This window comes from Syngnathus floridae, chromosome 7 (assembly GCF_059516105.1).
Source record: "Syngnathus floridae isolate MCC-2025c chromosome 7, RoL_Sflo_1.0, whole genome shotgun sequence".
Lineage (NCBI taxonomy): Eukaryota > Metazoa > Chordata > Actinopteri > Syngnathiformes > Syngnathidae > Syngnathus > Syngnathus floridae.
In genome coordinates this window covers 9,100,730-9,122,106 of record NC_142419.1, presented here as the reverse complement: position 1 = coordinate 9,122,106, position 21,377 = coordinate 9,100,730, and the positions used below count along the sequence as shown (strand labels likewise).

General features: G+C 39.4%; 1 protein-coding gene across 1 annotated transcript in view; it reads left to right on the top strand.

Moving 5' to 3' along the window:
- The window catches only part of clmpb (CXADR like membrane protein b), a 61,881-nt gene that overhangs the window by 32,458 nt on the left and 8,046 nt on the right, over window positions 1-21,377 (top strand). The window contains exons 2-4 of the mRNA XM_088381634.1: window positions 13,505-13,656; window positions 18,051-18,255; window positions 20,789-20,956. Coding sequence (XP_088237760.1) covers window positions 13,505-13,656; window positions 18,051-18,255; window positions 20,789-20,956 — 525 coding nt within the window. The remainder of the gene's footprint in view (window positions 1-13,504; window positions 13,657-18,050; window positions 18,256-20,788; window positions 20,957-21,377) is intronic.

Sequence of the window (21,377 nt, the reverse complement as noted above, 5' to 3'; positions counted from 1 at the left end):
TTTATGGTCGGTCAAAGTACATAAAACAACAGTTCATAAAATTAAAAGGTAAATTTCTCCATGATTTATATTATGATTATTTCTCTGCCATAAAAGCACTTTGCAACAAGGGTCCATCCATTCACTGCTTATCCTTTACCCAATTATCCCATTGTTTATATCATTAGTTATTTATAAGCCACACACTGTTTTTAATGATAGCCTCTTCTACAAAAGCATCATGGTATTTTGAAATAAATATTGGTAATTTTTGCACTGACACATGCATACATACACAGGAATAAACATTGCACAGCGTCATAAGTGTATTCGAGCATTTCACTGGATGCAGCCCCTTGGTCACATACTTAGATGTGATGTATGCTTGTATAATTTAGCTTTGTTTGAAAGTCATTAGTCACCTTGTTGACAAACAGCAATTGTGTGTGCAGGCTTTTTATAATAAGGCCTTTTATTGTTAGTAAACCACAACTGTTGCCGTAGGTCAATTTGACACACTTGTGGTTTGTCATTTGTCACGTGCGACAGCCTAGTAGAACTCAATTCTTTGCATCTTCATTCTGTCTTTTTAATTTCTCTTTTAATTAACTTGCCTACATCTTGTCAGACCATGCCCAAGCACGCCGTTTAGCACACATTTAGAGATTAATCTCCTGTCAACCAAACTGATGCAGATCAAACATTGCTGTGAAAGGGAATGAACTGACTTTTATTTACTTCCATGTTAATGTACGTCTTGGGGTTGTAACATCACTAAAATGTCAAGAGGATGGAAATTGGGCGCTTGTTTAGCTTAGATGCACACGCAGGGCCGACCAGCTGCAAACAGGCCAAACAGTATGGAGTTTTTACACACGACAGACGGCACACAGACAGTCAATGAAAACGCCACTAATCTCTCAGCCACACTTGCAGATGTGTTAGGCTTCACACACTCAAAGTAGCCAGACTCCCTCCAGGCTTGTCCCTATATACATTTCCAAAGCGCTCAAATGACACCCCCACCAGTGCACACATTCACCAATATGTCACATGACCTGTGACACCACCCATGGCGAGATGCCACGCGTCTGATGAGCTACTAATAAGTTAAGGCAGGAAGGAGTCATTTAGTCTCGACATCTTTTCATCTGAACATAGCAACACTAAACAACATTCAGGGCCCATCGCCAAACTGCCAGATGCCCGTGCAATAGAATACTATCACAGTGTATTCGTCTCTCTAATTCACAAACATACCAAACTGGACTTGTGCTGCCAATATGTAATTGATTAAAATATGTGTGTACTGTAATGGTTATGTTTGAACTGCTGTCTGCACACTGCAATACTGTTTGATGTTGTTTGTCTCTTTTTGGAGTTTGCCCTCATTTTCTTGGTTCTCCAGTTAACAATTTCCAGATCACTGTCCTAATTATACCTTGTCCGCTGCTTAAGCTTCAAAAGAATAGAACCAGTTCTTCCTTGAAGTATCATGATGACTTTTAAAGGAGACTGTTTGTCGATGTTTTGTGACAGATTTGCTTTTACTGACGAAACCTCTACTCGAACAGTGTGAACGAATAGCACAGACTTAGGGTGCGACCTTCGCCCCGTTTCCTCTTTGCCTGTGGTGTCACTGCAAGTAATTGTCCTTCTCAGAGCCACAATAAGCCGTCTTGGCCGAGCTCGCGCCTCGCCTCATTTTAATCAGACTTTGGGGAGTGAAATATGGGCCCAGTAAGCGGGCTATGCCAGAGCTCCATTCATCTGGTTTCAATCTTCTCTACACCCTTGTGATGAGGCCATGTGGACATTCTTTTTCTAGACTCTGGAGTGTGTGTTTGTGTGTGTGTGTGTGTGTGGGGGGGGGGGGGGGGGCTAAGGACTCAAAGGACCCATATATGTTTGGATGAGTGTGTTGCTCTCTGTCATTGTGCATTTTTATCACCTTTTATAGTTTCAATTATTAACATAATTGCTGGCCGATTACTCAATTTTTTTCGGTAATCACTGCAAGGTTCTGTCCCTACCCCCATCAAATAGATGAGCTTCAGTGAATAACTAATTACTGTCAAAAGATGATAGCAGGTTAACAGTCAAAGCTTGGGCTAGTTCCTTGGGTAATAAACAAAAGCCCCAATCGCTTAGAGTTCTCCTCTGCGATTTACAAGATATACGGCTGAACACTCCCCTTGACCACAATAGTGATCCATATTTATTCCCCATATATCTTGCAGGTGTATAAACGAGTGTCCTGTGTGAATGGACGAAACAAAAGGACAGATGGTGGTTGTTCCATTAGCCCTCTTAAATGAGTCAAGGTGATGCCTTTCCTGGAAGCTTTGCAGCCCAGTTTGACCTCAGCGGCCATCATGTAGCCACACCGCCACTCTGTCAGCTGGCTCACCAGTCAACACCTCTCAGTACACAGCTGCCAAAACACACATGGCATCCGCTCACCTCTGGGGAAAGGGTACAGCCATCATTCCGTTTTTTTCCAGATAGAGTTACCTCGTTGTCCTCTACAGCTGCGGCTTGATACAGCTGTAACAAAAGAATGCTGTACTGCTATTATCCCCGCTCACCGATTTAGTGATATGAAACATCATATGCATGCCATTAGATGGGCAACGTTGCTAATCTGTCATGGATGCAGAGAGCAGCAGAGCTGGGCGGATGGAGAGGGGGAGTCGGCGTCCCGTCTGTTTTCAATTAGCTGCTGAAATGTTCAACATGGGACCTGCTCTGCCGTATTCAGTTGCTTCTCTCACTCGGATTCATAGAAGTGAATTAGAGACTTTGTTGAAATAGACTTCCCTGTCCAAGCCCAGGTGAACTCAGACTTTGGAGAGTGACGAATTATTGATCTATGTAATGGAAACGCATCCATGTGTGCAGTGAGGCGAGGAAGACATGAAGAAGAATTGTTATGATCAAATTTAACACATGCACAGTATTATTTTTCGGGAGGTGCTTGGGGACTTCCAGCAAAAATGAAAAATCACAAAATTGATAGAGATTGGCGTTACATGCTTTACTTTGGACACTGACAAGTTATCATGCTGACGTCAATAATTATATTAAATCCATGTGTGCACAGAGGGGAGGAAGGCGTGGAGAATAATTGTCTCTGTCAAATGTAACACATGCATCTCAGATTTTTATTTTTTTTTGAAATAATGAAGAGAAGACAAACCAAGTCATGCTATTGTTTGTGTTGGTCCGTTTTGTTTTCAGCCTTCTAGACTAGGACAGTTGGATTATGTTCTACATATTCAGAGTGCAGAAAGTGTGCTCAATTGTCACCCATTTCCTAGGAGCGCATCTTGTTATTATGGTGGAGTGTTTTAATAAGGATGTATATTTAATCTCCAGCCTACCATCTGAGACAAACCTCCCAACACATGAAACACACAGGGCGTGCTTGCTGTTGCATCACTCTGCATTCATCATGTACTATCAAATCCAACCGTGTCTGCTCTGTAGTCTTTACACAGGCTGTTAAATGTTTATTTGACCTCCTCAAACGGGGTACTATATTGCATTACACTTAATAAATCAGGCATGTAATTCCTTTATATTGTATGAGTTGGTGAGAATTCCAATTTTCCATTAATCCCACGCTATTGTGAAGCATCCATCATGGATGAGAACGTGGGTGAAAACGCTGCCTTCCACTTCCTGTGGTCATACACCTAGTCAGCTCTATTTTCAACCTAATGGACATAAAAAAAAAAAATTGCGGATTGCAGCAAAATGGACTTGGCAGCACAAAAGCTTATTAAGTATTGATCCGCTGAGGTCAGTGCCCATGTCTCGGTGTATGCCAACAACGTGAGAGGGCTTTGCTCTCATGCTTGCCAGCCACAAATTGTGATTAGAACACATAAATAATGAGGGGGGGTGTTTAGAGAGGCTGCGTCGTTTCCTGATCTGTACTTTACCTGGGGAGGAAGGTTGTTTGCATACGCTCTTGTGAGCATTACGGTTGCTTATATCGGAGTTTACCCCATCTGTCTCACCCACCAGCAGCGCTTTGCTGATGTAAACCATATATATCGATGCCCAACAGGAGAAATTTAAGCTGATCAGCAGCAGGCAAAGCTGTCTTCTAGCGTGCGTTAATGAATACTGCTCACATTCTTACGCACTCTACCATCTGCCAGGCATGCAGAGTTGAACACAATAATTTAATTCGCCCAAAGAGTAACTTTTCTCAGAGTTTAAAAGTTGCACACTGGGGATTTTGTTCCTATAACTCATGAGCCACATGACCAATATTTTCCTTATTCTTAATATCTTGCCAACAAAAATAGCTTCATGCCACTCAGACTGAGAAATGAGTTCAGCAGTGGGATGAAGCCTTACTGAATACTTTTAGGAATGTTCTTTTGACAAAGGGGAACCAAATTTTCCTATAAATTGTTCCCCTCATGGGATATGGGGATGTTTAGGTAAAATGTTCAGATTTCCCGATTTGAAACCAATCAAATGTTTTTCCGCACAGTCTCATGCCAATTTTTTTGGGCTTTAATATGTTAAAATATTTACATAGCTTCATATGTCCTGGATTAAGATGTATTCAGTATGTGACCTACCGGAGATCCCATGCTTTTCCATCGTCTCAGACTCATATTGAATCACAAACATGCAGACGTACTGTCAGATTTCTGCAGGAATGCAAAAACATCTTATCTTACGTACGTCATGAAAATGAGGCATGCTATCTGCTGCAAAACGGACCATTTGACAACCCGCCAATCACCTAGACACATCGACGACAAGAATAGCGTGATGTTAAAGTCTGGCAATTGGGGCGTTTTGAAGCTGAATTTAATCTGTGAAAGGTTGCGAGATTAGTTTCCCGGAGATTTCTTTGCAAGCCAAGCACAAATGGTTCAAATATATGACTGTTGTTACCTTGCGAGGCAGCTGGATTTGCGATAACAGAGGTGTTTAATCTTATGTATCTATCTGAGATTGAAAACTGAAAATATGTTTGTGGTCAGTAAACAAAGTTCACAGTGGCCAGACCAAGCAAATCTTAAAGTAATGTAAATAAAGTAAGTAAAAGACCTGTGGTCAAGGTCTTCTATTACATTGTAAAATCCCAGAAAAAGCGCCAAACATAATGATGATGGCTGTGATGAACAACAGATGAATGAAACTGGTAGATAAAAGTTGCTTAGTGTTGAGAATTGAGATGTAAGGTGACAAAAAATCAGGTTAGAACTTTTTGTAATTAAAGCTATTACAATAAAAATGTGTCAAGGAAAAAAAAGGCATACCCTTTGTGAATTAATGGAATCAAATTATCCTCGACAAAATATTTTCCCTAATTTAATTCATGATGCGCTTGTAATATGTTAACACATTTTTCTCCTAATATTAAACTTTTTCTTCTCTTCTCTCTTGGCTCCAAAAAGTTTTTTTAACTTAATATATTTTATGTCAAACTGGTTCGCAAAACTGTAGTATTCAATTGTTGTGCTAAACTAGCAAAATACAAATGTATGGAACACTTTGAAAAAACCATCGTCAGCTTTTTTATAAGTGTGATTTGACTTTCATTTGTTTCCAAAATGGCTTTCTTCTCTCTACATTTCTACTTTTGCATGTTTTACTGTAATATTAAGTGCCTCATAACTTTATTAATAAAAAAAGTTTTTGAAATTCACAAAAATTAAACCCAATTATTTATTTATTCTTTTTTTTTTTTTTTTTATAAAATGGTCCCCGATTGTCTTTCTGGTTCTAAAAAGCTAAAATCGGGAGATTTATGGAGCAGCTGTAGCATTTTGGACAGCAACACCCAAGAGTGTAGGAGGCTCCAGCAAATACAGCGCTGATACAATGTGTCCCTGTAAGCAGCTTTTACTGCCCTTCCCTCCCATGGGGAATGGTGTAATTAACTTCCCTTCGCCATCTTATTCCTGCACTCTCCTAATTTGCAAATAGGGGGAAAAAAAGATGAATACATGGGGCACAACAGAAATGGCTGTCGTGGAACAAATTTTCTATCCAGTTTGGGAATGCGACGACGGGATGCGTCGCTCTCGCCCAATATTACAGCAGTGTTGCAGCCATGAAAGCGATGCTAATGAAGGCGCAAGAGCAACACGGGGTGAACATCTTGCATTATTCAGGCATCTGCGGTGTTTCATCTCCTCCTTTTTCTCCCATTCCCCAATGGTCCTTCATAGCTTTTCCCTTTCACCTGCACCCCCTTTCGTCCCGCTTCAAGCCATTATCTTGAGAATGATTGCCTTCCTTCTTTTCCTCTCTAGTCACAGCTCTCAGAAATGTCTGGGCTAAGGTTAATATGAGGAGAAAAGCCTCCACTTGGAAGAATTGTTTCACATCTTTCACATCACATACGCAGGTATGATTTGAAAATTGTATGTTGCTCCTTTAAGTGGTTGAAGCCTCAGTGGTACTACTTTACTACACTTGACATCTTCACCTTGAGCGCTCACCTATTCTATTTTGACTTCTGAGTCTTCTAGTCCATGTCCTTTTGCCCATGCCTTTGTTACATCTCAGCTAGACTACCGTAATGCACTTTATTTTGGAGTCAGCCAGTCCTTCTTAAAGCGGCTCCAGTTAGACCAAAATGCTGGAATTTGTAAGATGGAGCACATAACCCTAATATGGCAAGAAATAAATCATAATGAGCAGAGAATGACATAATTTGGAACTTGAGAGGTTCCACATTTAGACCGTCAATTTTGACATGGGCATTCTTTTTTTTGGTGGCTTTATGTGTTGTCGCCAAAACCTTGATGCCAACGGAGAGTACCAAATAAGTAGAATTTTGATCTAAGAGTCAGTCTCCAGTGAAGGAAAACAAAAACCTTTGCTTTTTGTTGGAGCAATTTCACAAGTTGAACCACAGAGCAACAAGTAGTGGGTCATATGCAAATTATGCGTGCACAGTAACCTAGTATGTTTAAGTGACTTAGCCTTTTAGTAGCTATAATTCAAAAAAGAAGCAGAGCCGGGATGAAAAAGAAGTCTTGCAGAACGAGCACACGGGTTGTTTTTGCACTGTGCGCTAACAACTGGAGGCAGCCTGGTGTCTGCTGAGACATCTAAAGACTTTTCTCCCTTTCAAGCAATGCTGTCTGAAATCCCATGAAGATAACAGCAGCGGGAGAGAGAAGAGGAGGATGTAAGGTGTAACTTGCAGCCACAATAGCGGTATTTATAGGACCCAATGTTTGCCCTTTGAATCCCTAATTTAGGTCACGCTAGACTTTTGACGAAGGCAGCCTTCTCAAATGCCTCCTGTCTGCTAACAAGCATGAAGGTTCAGTTGGAAGGAGAAGGGACAAGTGAGTGAGTTGTGCAAATGTGACTGTGACAGCTGCACTCTAAATCACAGAGTACAGTGGTGAAGACGCTGTTTTACTCCAACGTTTCCATTACGCAGATAGGCAGAAAGTGTCCTTCTGATGCCTTCAGCGCCGTAAGTATTGTCACGCATGACTCCTTCGCCCCGTTCTACCTTTTGTGTATTTGCTAACCTGTGTCCAAATCCTCCCTTTGTGATGGTGGAATTTTCTCTCCACACTTGTGACTTTGAGAAGGTCTGCCGGAAGTCAGACATTGCACCATCCATCCTCCTCCCCTCCCGTCCTCCGTAACTCATCTTCTTCGATGTAGGAGCGCACCAGAGGTCATGAGCTTTGGTAGACAGCGAGGGCTGCATCCACTCGCTGCTGACTGAGGGGATATGGAGTTTGACTTTAGGCGGTGTGAAAGATCCAGGCCTGCCCTGTCATTCCGTCTGTCTCTCTGGTCACACTATAATAAGATTGCTGGGCTCTGTGAGGCAGATTTACTGGAGCACAACTCCCCCTAGGGCCTATTCATAGAAGTCGGTCCCTTTTTCCACCCTTTGTGTCCAGTCCCCCCTCTCTGTCGCTCTTTACAAATGGTGTGTTTAGAACCGATTTTCCTTTTGTTAATCGTGACTCGCTACTTTCCACTCATCTGGTTGGAAAATCCTAATCTCGGATTCAAATGGCCTTGCAGATCTGTGAGCTACAGTGAGAAAAGCAGACGTAGCTTGGGACGTGGAACCTCGAGGTCACAACTCTTCTCGACATTTAACTCTCTACCTCAACATATCGGATCCATTTATTTGACCTTTTACTTGTCCTTGTGGAATCTGAAGAAGACATGTGAATTCACAAACATGACTCTGACTATATTACATCTGCTTTAAGATTTTGAGTTAGACTTTTATACAATATTTTTTTCGTTTGCTGGTTTGTATAGTGGTGAGTTGGTCTAGTCGGGTTAAATTAGCAGGATCGTGGGCAATCTACATCACAAATCTTCGGAAAATGTATTTTGGTGCCAGTTGAAATAATAAGGTGGCTTGAGGAGAGAAACACTAGACAGCATCTGATAGAACCTGCATCTTTCCATAATTGTGTGAGGTTATTAGAACAAGGAGGAATTCAATATTTCATTTTCATTATTACAATTCACAGCAGTAACAAATTGTTTTCTGTGTTAACACATTTGAGTCCTCATTATTAACATTCAGGTAATATTAGATGCCTTACATCTAAGTAGCACACATTTTAATGCATAGTCTTCTGGTCTTTTCTGAGGACACATCCACTTTTTACACTGTATTTAAAGTACTCTGCTGGCCTCTAACTTCTTGGTATCTTTGGAATGGATTGTTCCATTTCACGCTGTGATGTGGCCGACTGTTTAAGTCAAGCCTTTTTGCCATCTGGAGACTCGATTGTCACTCCATGCAGATGTATCATCGGATGTCATTTATTTATACTAGTAATGGCTAAAAGACATATTCTGAAGTGACTATAAAGAGGATTGAAAGTGAACATTTTACATTTGAGTAAACATTGTCTAATTTCATGACAGTACAAAAGCTCAGTGGAAAAAGGTTGTATAATTTCCTCTCATTTATAATCTGTTGTGCTGCACATTAATACATACACATTAAAGTTTAATCTCAGTTTTATGGATGTTTTGGTGACAGTAAATCAAAATGAACAGAAGCAGTGTCACACATTACAATTTGGAGACTATAAAACGGTGATAAATTGAAAGCTATTTTAAAGAAAACCGTAAGCCTGAGCTGGAAAGGATTAGAAATGAGCTCATCAGAGGGACAGCAAAGGTTCGATGCTTTGGGGACAAAGTTAGAGAGACCACCCTTCAGATTTGTACTAATGGAGCACATTGTAACATCAAACGTGATTATTTACTGTTGCTGTATGAGCCGCAAAATAATAATAATTGTTGTACTTTAGCTTGGGTGTATAATGTTTATTGCATTGCCCCCATGGCAATTTTCCTCAACAAAAATATTTACTCTTCTATAACATGTAACGTATATAAAACTAATTTTGCTCCGAACTAATATATAAATAACATAATTATTCGAGTTTGTAGGAAACTAACACTCTATTGAGTCTGTTTCCGATTGCTACTATTTTCAGGTTTCCGAGGGACTGCTGTATCAAAAACTCCCATATACTGTGTGTGCAAAGATCCGACAATGACGAAATTCAGCATCGAGTATTGTTGACACAAATGATGGGGTCCAGCAGTACAACTGTCCCAGCTGTGTACACTATGAAAGAGACCGACACAAACACAAACTTGCATCAGAGCGAGCTTATTTTGGCAGTGTGGCGTCAGTCATTCCGCAGCACAAAAGTCTCCCTCCCCACCATAAATAACTGGCAAGAGAGGTGATTAGATACCAACCAAACCCCCTCACTTCTCACTCATCTGCCAACTCTCTCTGGCAAATAGTGTCATTTTTCTCTGTCAAAAACTATTTTCAGCATCAACACTCATCAACATATTTGGTAACATACTCCTCCACAATTTAACGACAGCCAATCTGTATAAAAAATTGTTGTCTAAAAGAATTGTGCTGCTCCATTTCTGACACTGTTATGCATTGCCTGCGTGCGCATAAAGGAGAATATATTTTCATGCCGTTTGCGTCCTCGTTTTTTTAGATTGCCAACTTTTGATTTACACAGCTAAGCTGCCTGAACGTTTTTTAATAAACAATTTTGAAGGAGTGGAGGAATCTGTACTATATTTTTTATAACATTGCACAATACTTTGCAAAATTACCTCAATGCCATATAAACTCGTAAACCTTAAAGCACAGGTGTCAAACTCAAGGCCCGGGGGCCAGATCCGGCCCGCCACATCATTTTATGTGGCCCGCGAAGACAAATTGTGCATCAAATTTGTGTCATGACTAGAATTGCAAATTGTCTTCACTTTTAATTATATCTTTTTTAAAAAAATATTTGACCAGTTTTTACTCGTCTGATTTGAAAATTAGTTATTTGTCAGTTTGTTTTGTAGCTTTTTCTGTATATATATATATATACATTTATTTGGGTTGACAGTCATAATGGCCCTCCCAAAGAAGCTATGACTACAATGTGGCCCGCGAAAAAAATGAGTTTGACACTCCTGCCTTAAAGACAAAATTCACTTCTCAATAAAAGGTGCAGATTTTTTTTGCAAATTGAAATTAGACTCAACGATTAATTCAGAACAATACATACGAGGTATGAAGCATTTGGAAGATGCTCAGTAGCATCTATTATGGTCATCTACAGACAAATATTTGTCGATATTTCTTTTATGGAATCAGTTTAAAGTGAGTACTTTTGAAAAGCGTACATTTTCATACAGATTTGTTACTGGGCTGTATTATATTTTGCTGGTGGGTTCAATGCTGTATAATTTTTGCATCACCACAAAGAAACTGACATTGACTTTCCTTGTTTGAAGGTCTTTTGAAAAACTGGTTTTCGTGTCATGTTGGAAAAATGTTATCGTACGCCCACTTTATCCGGTCAACCGTGCCATATCTATTGGGAGACTGCTAGATTCCCAGAGCCGTTGAGGAGTAAGTGGGAGGTGAAAAGGGGGCACAGAGGGTTCTTATCAGGCCTTTGGCACTCTGCAGGATTTCGCATTGAGTCTCTGATGTGCTCGGCTGATTAAAGACTGAGGAGTCGAGGGAAGACAGTCGACATAGCATTACGACCCCCACCATCAACCATTAACCTCTACTGTAATGTTCAACACATTGCATGCACATAAACCCATATTTCTAGAACGATAGAAAACCGAAACCCAGAGGAGGAAAGAAACTGCATCAAAAAGTCATTGACATCCACACAGGGAATGAATGTCCCATCTTCTTCTGCTGACTGGTGATTTAAAGGTCCAATAACAGCAGGACATCAGAAACTGTTCCTCTCAAGAGAGACAAAAAACAGTCAGCTGTCAAGTTTTTTTTCTCTTTTCGACTGGATTGACAGTGACTGTACTGAAAAAAAACAACAGAGATGCAACAAAACTCAAAGAACTGCTGAAAGCAAGCAAATGATGGCATGTGCATGCTTGAAGAAGCTGTTTATGGACGGCTGCTCTTCTCCTTTGTGCCCTGCGTCAGCGCTGACACTTTGGCTTTGCAGCACTGAGCTGACATTTTCATTGGCCCAGAGCTCACTTATGGGACTGTTCAAGTAAGGATGGACTTGAAAATGAGTGGACAGGTGCCCACTGGGTGTGTATGCATTCTAAGACCACTCCACAACGTTTGACAGTTTTAAACCAAGCACATTTATAACAAGTGTGGTTTCCACTACAGGGAAAGGAGGTGGAATGATAATGGCTGCAGTATAGCTGATATACTTTGTTTAATTTATTGACAAGTTCATGACACACTATGAGGCCAAACTATGAAGCTGAAGCAGGTTTCACGCTACTACCAACAAACACAGCAAAAGAAGCGTGTTCACTAGCCAATCGTACTGTGGTGAAAAAGGTGGAATGCTTGGTGAAAACGTTTAGTGAATTCCTCATTTTTTTAATAAAGATAGTAGACAAAACACCAAAGTTAAATGGCTCTGTACTTTATTGCTATTTGTAAGGATACAAAGCAAAATTAGCAAGCTATAAAATGTTTATTCATTATTTGCCAACAGAAGGAGCCATTAATCAGCAGAGTAATGGAAGAAAGTATCTACTTATATACAACACATACAGCCTGAGACTAAATGATCATCTGCTAGGGTGGATAACTTTATTTTAAGCGCTACAAGCCCCACAAACTGTTGACTCACACTGCAATTAAATTAAAGGCAGGTAGTTAAGTTAAATGTTGAAAACCCAAAAATACTTTGTCGCATTTTAGTGTATGAGCCCGCTGGAGCTCTGCGTTATATTAGCAGTCTCTGAACCAGGAGTTGAGAGTTTGCTATATCAGTCATGGGATACACCCTCTGGATGCACAATTTTCCTCCACATTTCTGTGATGCCTCTGGCTAATTCTGCTGAAGTCCAGCATGTGGTCCAGTGTTCGCTAGTAAATTAGAATTGCTGCTCGTCCACAGAGACTTGTGACACCACGGTCTGGCTGGTGCCCAGAGTCACTCATTAAAAACACACATATTTATTGCTACGTATGTTTTTTACTACAACATGAGCACTTCACAGAGTAGCCTGGGGTTTGTTAGTGCTCAAAATAAATGAGAAAATAAAGTTTATTTATCTAGGACTTGGGTTCAAAGTGGTAATGTGATGGTATTTCCCTAAAAATGAAGATCTGTCAAAATTATAATTTTGGTGGAACATCCACAGTTAATACAGTGCATTAACAATTTTGAAAATCAGGTGGATCGGCCACTTCATTAGGAACAACGAGGAGAAGTTATTTTATGTATTTAAAGAAGGGTTACATGCTTTGGTAGTTGACGAGACAAACAAATATATTGGAACAGAATCTAATTTGATCACTCCGATAATTGAAGGGACCCCTTTCGTTCTGTTTTATTTTAATTTTAACCAAGAATATACTTATATACATTTCTGAAACATGCCAATAATGGCAGTAGTCACTCAGAAAAAAGTTATATATTTTTTTTATATTCTTATGTTCTGTTTTATTTTAATTTTAATCAAGAATATACTTATATACATTTCTGAAACATGCCAATAATGCCAGTAGTCACGCAGAAAAAAAGTTATATTTTCTGTCAACTTTGGTGTTGTACACAAGTTCACAGTTACAATGAAACTTAATTGAACGTGAGAGTGAGTTTTGTCATTCTGAAGCCTTTTATGCAACTTTAACAACCTTGAAGGCATGAAGTACCCTAGTCTCTTTTATTCACTCGCTTGTTTTGGTATATTAAGACCGTGTCTTTTGACGTTTTAAGAATTTATGTTGAAGTTGATGACACTTCAGTAGAGTACTGTAGAAATACAAATCAGATTCTACTTTACTGTTGCTTTAATGCTCATGCAACAGTGCCAAATGGTCTTTTCCCACATATCCTGACAAAAATGTTGATCTGATGTCTCACCCCCCTGTCTTCTGTAACAGTTTCCTCCGACTGCAGACGTTTCTATCCAATTTGCAAGCTCATGTCTTTCAGTTGAATTGGAAATAGCTGACACGTGTCGCTTGTTTTTGTTTCTCTGCCTCCAGTTCTCCTCAGTCCACTGTCAGGAGGCGCCCAGACCGAGATGAAGAAGGTAGTCGGGGACAACGCCACCTTACCTTGCCACCACCAGTTCCAATCTTCTGGCTCACTTGACATTGAGTGGCTCCTGCAAAAACCAAACTCCAAACAGAAAGTGGTGAGAAGACATACAATATTTACTATCCTTTCCTTTTTTGAAAACAATCATAGACTTTTTAATGATGAAACATGGATTCAAGATAATAATCTTAGACACATTAATAATGGTTTGACAGGCATTTAATTCAAGATAGCTGTCGTGAAAGGGCAGACAATAAGTTTATGGTCCTTGTCACTGTAAAATGTCTCTGATGAGTGGCTTTGACAGATTCTCCAGACACAAGAAAGAATGTTTGGATAGATAAAAACTCATGGGGCTAATATAATTTCATTGTAAAGTACCATAAATTACATGATAGACAATTTGATACATTGTTTCAGATTTGGATTTATTTATTCATATGTTGTTTCTATTTACTGGAATTCTTGTTCTAAATATTTTGGCACAAGAAATTAAACATTTCAAATTTAGCACTCCAGAAATTATTGAGTACAGTACACCGCAGTACTGTGTTTATAGATAATTGATATCCGGTTTCCTCCCACTTTCTATATCATGCATGGTTGCATAACTGAAGATTCTAAATTGTCCGTAGGTGTGAGTGTGATTTGTGTATGTGTGCCCTGCATTTGGCTGGCAAGCAGTTCAGGGTGCACCCCCCACCCTCCACCTCTCACCCACAATCAGATGGAAAAGGCTCCAGCACACCTGCAACCATAGCGGAGATAAGCGGTACAGATAATAGATGCATAAATCTCTCTGTGCTGGGAGAAATCACACGGCTACCAAATGTAGGTTGTTGCTTTTTTCAAAATGAATCCAAAAATGCGAATAACGGTCTTTACTGTTATTGTATTCTTTTGTTTGTTTTGCAGAATTAATCAAAGACTGGTCTCAGTAGAAGCACTCAGTGCCATTAAACACATATTGCGACAGGCAGAAGCAATATATTTTTAGAAGTATGGAACAATTTGCAGTCCTGAACTCAGAAAGAGAGCTCTAAAACAGAAAATGGAATTATTATAACAGTATCAAATAGTTATAGATTCATATTGAGACAACAAAGATATTACGTGAAGATCGACTTTAAATGGCTTCAAAACAAGCTTGATTTAATTTCTAGTGGGATTTCGAAGCACTTTTGTTTATACTTCGGGCCAAATATCAACAGTGCTCGTGTTGCTGAATTCTCAGGCAAGTGACATTGTGACCCTTGTTAGTTCCTACGAACATATCATAATGGAATCATAATGGATGTGCTGGGATTCACTCACTGTCTCTAGGCAGTACTATCATGGACATTATTTATTCTGTGTTCCTTCTTACAGCGCATCATTCTTCTTGCACGCATCTTGATATGTCGCTGACATTTTAAAGGAAATTTACTTGGGGCATTGATGGTTTGTGTGAATTCCTGGAATATCCAAAATGTCACGGGAAAAGCGCCGATAGACCACCTTTAGTCCATAAGAATGATTTAAATTGATATTTTACATTCAATAAACATTTTTGACACCTCATGACAGTTGTATGTATCTTAAACTGAGCTTTTAACTGCTCATTGTATTCAGACGGAACTATTTTTTCCAAGAAATATATAATTTTTTCATTCATTCATTTTCTAAACTTCTTATTAATTATAACTTTTAGAAAGAAACTTTGAACTCAAAGCATCATCATTATCTAATTGTAAATTATGGCAAAAAAGTAGCAGTAAACTGAGAATTTGAAATGGCACTTAATGCACCATAGCAAAGTGTGCGGCTGCTCAGTTCAATATGAGCATATAGTAGAATTGATTAGATTAATTTTACTGTTTAGGTTTTTACGTAAATATCTATAATAGATAATACTACCTAATATGCAGGCTATACTTGGTATCAAACACCACGAGGTGATGTTGCCTGTCCATTTTGTGTCTGTCAGGCTTCAAGGTGAGTAGTTTTACTTCACCCGTCTTTTTTTTTCTTTTTTCACTGTCAGTTTGACTGTGGAAGAAATGAATTCACTGTCACTCTGCACTGTGAATAATTGTTTTCTTGTGATGTCAACAAGCATGACAGAATGGAATGTCTTCCACTGTACCTGGCCAAAAAAAGTGTTTTTCAAAACTAATGTGAAAGAAAAATTATTAATACCCGAGGGGATTATATCTTTCAAGCTTCTACAATGACGCAGTGGTTTGTTTTACCTTGGAGAACTCGAGCAGATGTGGGTTAAGAGACATTCTCTACACAAAATGAACACATTAGTGTGTGAAATCTCTCTGGCTGTAGAGTGGACAAATTGAGGTGAATTCTTTTATATTTATATTTACATTTATAGTCCATTAGGAAGTTGTTTGTTTGTGTCCTGATGCGTTAGCACATGGAAGTGCAACACAGCGAGAAAGAAAAGAGCAGGAAGAGGCCAGGAAGGAGGAAACAAGTCGTCGAATTAAAGCGTCTGTCTGAAGCTTTAATGATTCAAGGCGGAGGGGGGGGGGCACATTGCGATGAATATTTAACGGGAAGATAACATTGAAGGCGCCATTAATTAAAATCAAACATCTGAAAATTTGATTAGGTTGAAGAGTCTGCGCCTGTAGCCGAATGAATAAATCATTCTTTTGTACTGTCAGAGAGAGAAAGTGCATTCTGCAACATTTAGCCCCTCTTAGTTATTTTGCAGGTTCCATTTGCTCAGATCACCAAGGGGGCAGACCACAAGTTCAAGTTCAGGCTTTCAGTCAATAAAATACATTCATCTATTAGGTACAGTTGCATAATCAAACAACATCAAATACAAGAGCTGGATTAGTTTATTTTAATTTGTTGTCAGGGTTGTAGTTTGCACTGCATGTATCTACGTAATATTGATAAATGTTCTTACCATAATGTAATGCAGTACTGAAAACCACAATGACAATAAAAAAAATAAAAAATAAATTTCAGGAATACTATTATTCTCAGGCAGTGATAATCACTGAGCATATTAATATTTTGTAAAGAGAAATTTGTACAAAGTACAAATGTACATAAAAAAGTGTCTGCTGGCTGTCATGGTGAAAACAACATAACAATACTGAAATTTTAAAATCAGTGATTTAAGTTACAAAAGGGCCCAAAAAAATTATTTGACATATAAAAATATCTAGCAGTCATTAAATGTATTTTACCTTAAAATTATAATTTAGATTCTGAGATGTATATATAGTATAAGGTGTGGCAGTACGATGACGCACTGGTTAGCAGCTCTGCCTCACAGTTCAAAGTCGCAGGATTTAATTCTGGATCCAGCCTTCCTGGATCCGGCATGTTCATCCCGTGCCTGCGTAAATTTCCTCTGGGTACTCCGGTTTCCTATATATACTATTAGAGCATGCAGAATATTCTGTCAAAGCATGCAGAATATTAAAATAAATACTTAAATCATATTTATAAAAATCCTCCTGTCTGTAGTATGTTGTTATAATATATTGAGGATTTTTTTTTTGCATTAGACCCAAACAAGTTTGAAATGCAGCATGACTTATTTCATGACAAAAAAAGTTTCTATATGTAAAACAAATCCCAGTAAATGTGTCCTTCCAAAGCCTGCAAAGGAAATAAACCTCCACATCAGCAATTTGTCATCACAGCTTTAAAACAACAGCCTGTAGCCATTTTGTACAAATTCCCTTGATTAGCACTCTCACTCTCTATAGTATGCATCTTTACATCTGTGCACAAAGACAATAAATTATTTTCAGATGCCTGTGAGCAGTAAATGTGCAGAAGCCATATAATAAACAAGAGGTATATGCTTAATGGTAGTTGTGTAGTCGGCTAAATGTTATTTCTGTAGAACACTGGAACGTGCATAATCATCAATTTGCATTCAGGGACAGATTTTTTTTTTATTGTGTGCGTTTTTTTATATATTTGGTGCATGTAAGCAGCCAGTCGTCACCTGTGGTCACGGCAGGTGGCACCTGTTTGGTCGCCAGTGATGCGCTGTGGCACCGCCACTTAGTGGGTCCCATCTGCAGGCTCTCACTCGCCCTGAGTAATAGGCCACTGTGACAGCTGTGTTTGTGTTTGTGAGCATGTACATAGCCAGAACCATAGACTGATATACAGCAGATAGAGATGCAGATAGAGATACAGAGAAAGAAATCATCTTTTTTTTTCTTTTTTTTTTTTTAACAACACCCCAACTCTCAACTGTTCAACCGGTAAATAAGATAAGAACAACACTTTGACCCGTAATAACGTTTTGGTCATTGCAGTGAATGGCCTGCACCTTATTTTTGCCGCACTTGTAATAACAATAAATCTGAATCTGAAATTAAGATAAGGAAACTCCATCCGTATGGTTGGAGGCCCAATGGTTGGGGACCACTTAGCTTAATTTGCTTGTGAAGGCTTGAGCATAGTTCACTAACCAACATTAATGACAGTCGCTGAAATGTTGCTCTTCAATATTTCTAGATCATTACGTTCTTCAGCGGCCATGTGTACACCAACGAGGCGACAGGCCCAGATGCCAGCCGCCTGTCCTTTGCTGGGGAGTACCTGGGGGGTGACGCCTCCCTGCTGATCAGTGACCTGCTACTGACTGACTCCGGGGAGTACTACTGCAAGGTCAAGACTGGAGGGAAGTACCACTGGAGCCAAGTCAACCTCATTGTGCTGGGTAAGGGTCAACACACACAAACAAACACACACACACACACGCGTGCGCACGGAGGCACACACGTGCACACGCACCGATGCTCATGTGCACAATCAGATACCTCATGAATGGGTCATTAGCCTAACACATTTCCTCTGTCATGCTGACTGATCTAATGATTCAATTTGATTCAGACTGACTGATTGGATTCTTCTTTTAGTTTGTTGATGAGGTGAGATGAGAAACATGCAACTAATTTATGAGTTTGAGTGTCAAAAAATCTAACTTTGCAGTACATGCATGTGTGTCTTTTTGAGGAAAATGTGCCCTTATGTTTAAGGTGAATGTCTATAATTACAACTGTCTTCCCCTAAACCCTGTATAAGCTTCTTAGGGAAATTATTTACCCAAATTATGTTTGGGGGAGCTTGTTTTGGCCTTCTAATCCTCAGCAAATTCATTGTTGGTTATTTCATCCCTCCTTTTTTTCATTAATTTTATTTTCCTCGTTTATGCAACAAGCTTTAGAGTGAGCTCAGTGTGAATGTTCATCGTTGCCTGCTCGTAGCTAAACAATTCTGAAGGACAAACGGCAAAAGGGGATAGCGTTCTAACACTCAAGCCAGACACAAAGTCCATCGGGAAGAGTGAGATCATCTCAGTGACGAAAAAGCGGGCGATTTATTAAAACATCATGGGAGATTAGTTCGGCCTGCGGTTATTGGTTTTCTAATAGAACAGTCTGTTAATCCTCTCACTCTCATCTCTCTTCCATAAAAACATTTCACTGAGTTAGTGCCTTCGTTTGTACAAATTGCCCTCAGCTTTCGCGGTGACACTTTCGATTTTGAGAGAGACGGACATTTGCATTTCGCTCCCCAAGATAATAGCCTGGTGGCAGGCAGGTTGTTTATGTGTCTGCCTCCTGTGAGTTGTGAGTGCTTGTTTTTATGACCCAGTTTCCAAAAGCATTACTTATTATGGGTTTAAATACATAGGTCTAAATCTGAGTGCATGCATGTATAGTATGTTGAAACAGGTATTTGCGCCGTTGTGGGAGTGAACACAGGGGATTTACTTCCTGGCCATGGAAAGTGGCTCCTTCCATCCCATTTAAATTCAACGCACTGTCTACATGGCAGAAGCATATGTTTATGAAAGTATGTTTGTAAGAAACTGTAAACTGATAGTAAACTCTAAACTGGAACTGTGGATGATGTAAAGTTACAAGTGTAAAGACAACTGTAATTCCTTATTTTCTCTGAGTAATATAACAAAGTATAATAATATAATAGAATATAACACCAGTTGAAGACACGTTGTAATTATATTACATAATCCCATTACATGTAAATCATTGCTCTCCAGCCCTGTTAGGTGTATGACATCATTCGCCCCAAATCAGCTCACCCTTAACCTTTTGGATCGATAAACTAAATTTCCTGTACATGTTAATGTGAGTGTGAATGCTCATCCATTTCTATACTGTATGTGCCCTGGTATTGACCAGGTTGTAGTCCGAACGAGAAACTCCTACTTAACGAGAAACTACTACTTAGTATTATTATAGATGTGGTTAGAGCTTTAACTTTTGAATCACTCTCAAATAATTTCAGTCTAATGTAAAAAAATCCATATAAGATGAGTCAATATACAAGCTACCTCACAACAGTGAGGCTTTAGCAACATGCTGCAGCTCTGCAGACAATCAGCGCCAGCCAAATGGCACAAAAGCCGACACTGCGAATATGACAAAATAGAAAAGAGCTGTTTAAAAATAGCTTGCCACTGATCTAAAAATACCCTGCTGGGATGGAAGCCAAGCTATTTTCGTTTTTTCATAGCTCAGCAAAGCCGTCCGGTGTGTTTAAAGACAGAGGCAATGCATGTTTCAACAGCATCCAGCACTTCTCTTCTGTGTTCTCTGTGTTAAGTTACTGGACGGAAATCTTTCAGCTGTGGCAAGAACAAAACAAAAAAAAATAGAAAATACAAGACTCACGGCCAGCTTAGCACTTACATTAAACGAGTCTCGATAGACTGTATAAACTCTCTGCAGTCTCAAACTGAGACTCACAATCTATGGCTGTATATTGACAGTATCAAACTGTTTGCCACATATGTCCCCATAATCCCCTTTATTTTCATCCATACAATGCATGTATTTATGGGTTTTGTGTGAATGGAAAAAACCAGAGCTTAAGCAATGACCGATGGGGTAACTGCAAGCATTCTGATCAGCTTGCGAATGGGAAATGGGTCGGTGCTGGGTCACTGCAATGAGCAAAATATGCCCACGCCGAAAGTGTTTCACTTAAAGGTTCTGCATGCTTTTTTTTGTATTCCACCGATGGATACATTGGACCATAGTGTTGATGCTCCCAGTAAAAAAAAAAAAAAAAAATCAACGAACAAACAAATAAACAAATAAAAAATTAAATACAAATAAATAAATAGATAAATGAATAAATAAATATGTCTCCATCTTACTACATCTGAACCGTGTTTGTCCTACCAATGAGTTAAACCAATTATTCTTTTGCTATTTTCATAGTGAAACCCTCAAAACCCAGATGTTGGATGGATGGCGATCTCCTGGAAGGGAGTGACGTCAAACTGAGCTGCAAGTCCAGCGACGGTTCTGACCCCATCAACTACAAGTGGGAGCGAGTCCTAGACAAAGGCAAGAGCCTGGGCAAACTGCCAAACCTGGCACTGATAGGTAAGAAAAATAATGAACGTTTAACCCCACTAAAAAATGTCAACAGAGATGTGCTATAAGGATTCATTTTCATAACAGCACTTTCCACTGCCTCCAATTATTCTCTGAAATCGTTTTTTTTTTTAAGCCCTGCCACTTTTCTTCATCTTACGTCCACCTCCTGTTGCCATCAAGACCCACATAATAATTAAGAGTTAGCGCTGATCTCAGGATGATTGATCACGGGTTGATTTTGATTGTCACAATCAGGCCACTGATTCTGCATGACATACATGGTTTGCACTACTACTACCCCTACTTGACAGCAAAAAATAGCTGCGCTTCAAATTAAGCGTAGAGTAGTACTAGCATTTTTTTTCCAAGGATGATTGCCACTTGCAATCCTCAGTATTCAGATATACATGAGGATTGATCTTATCAG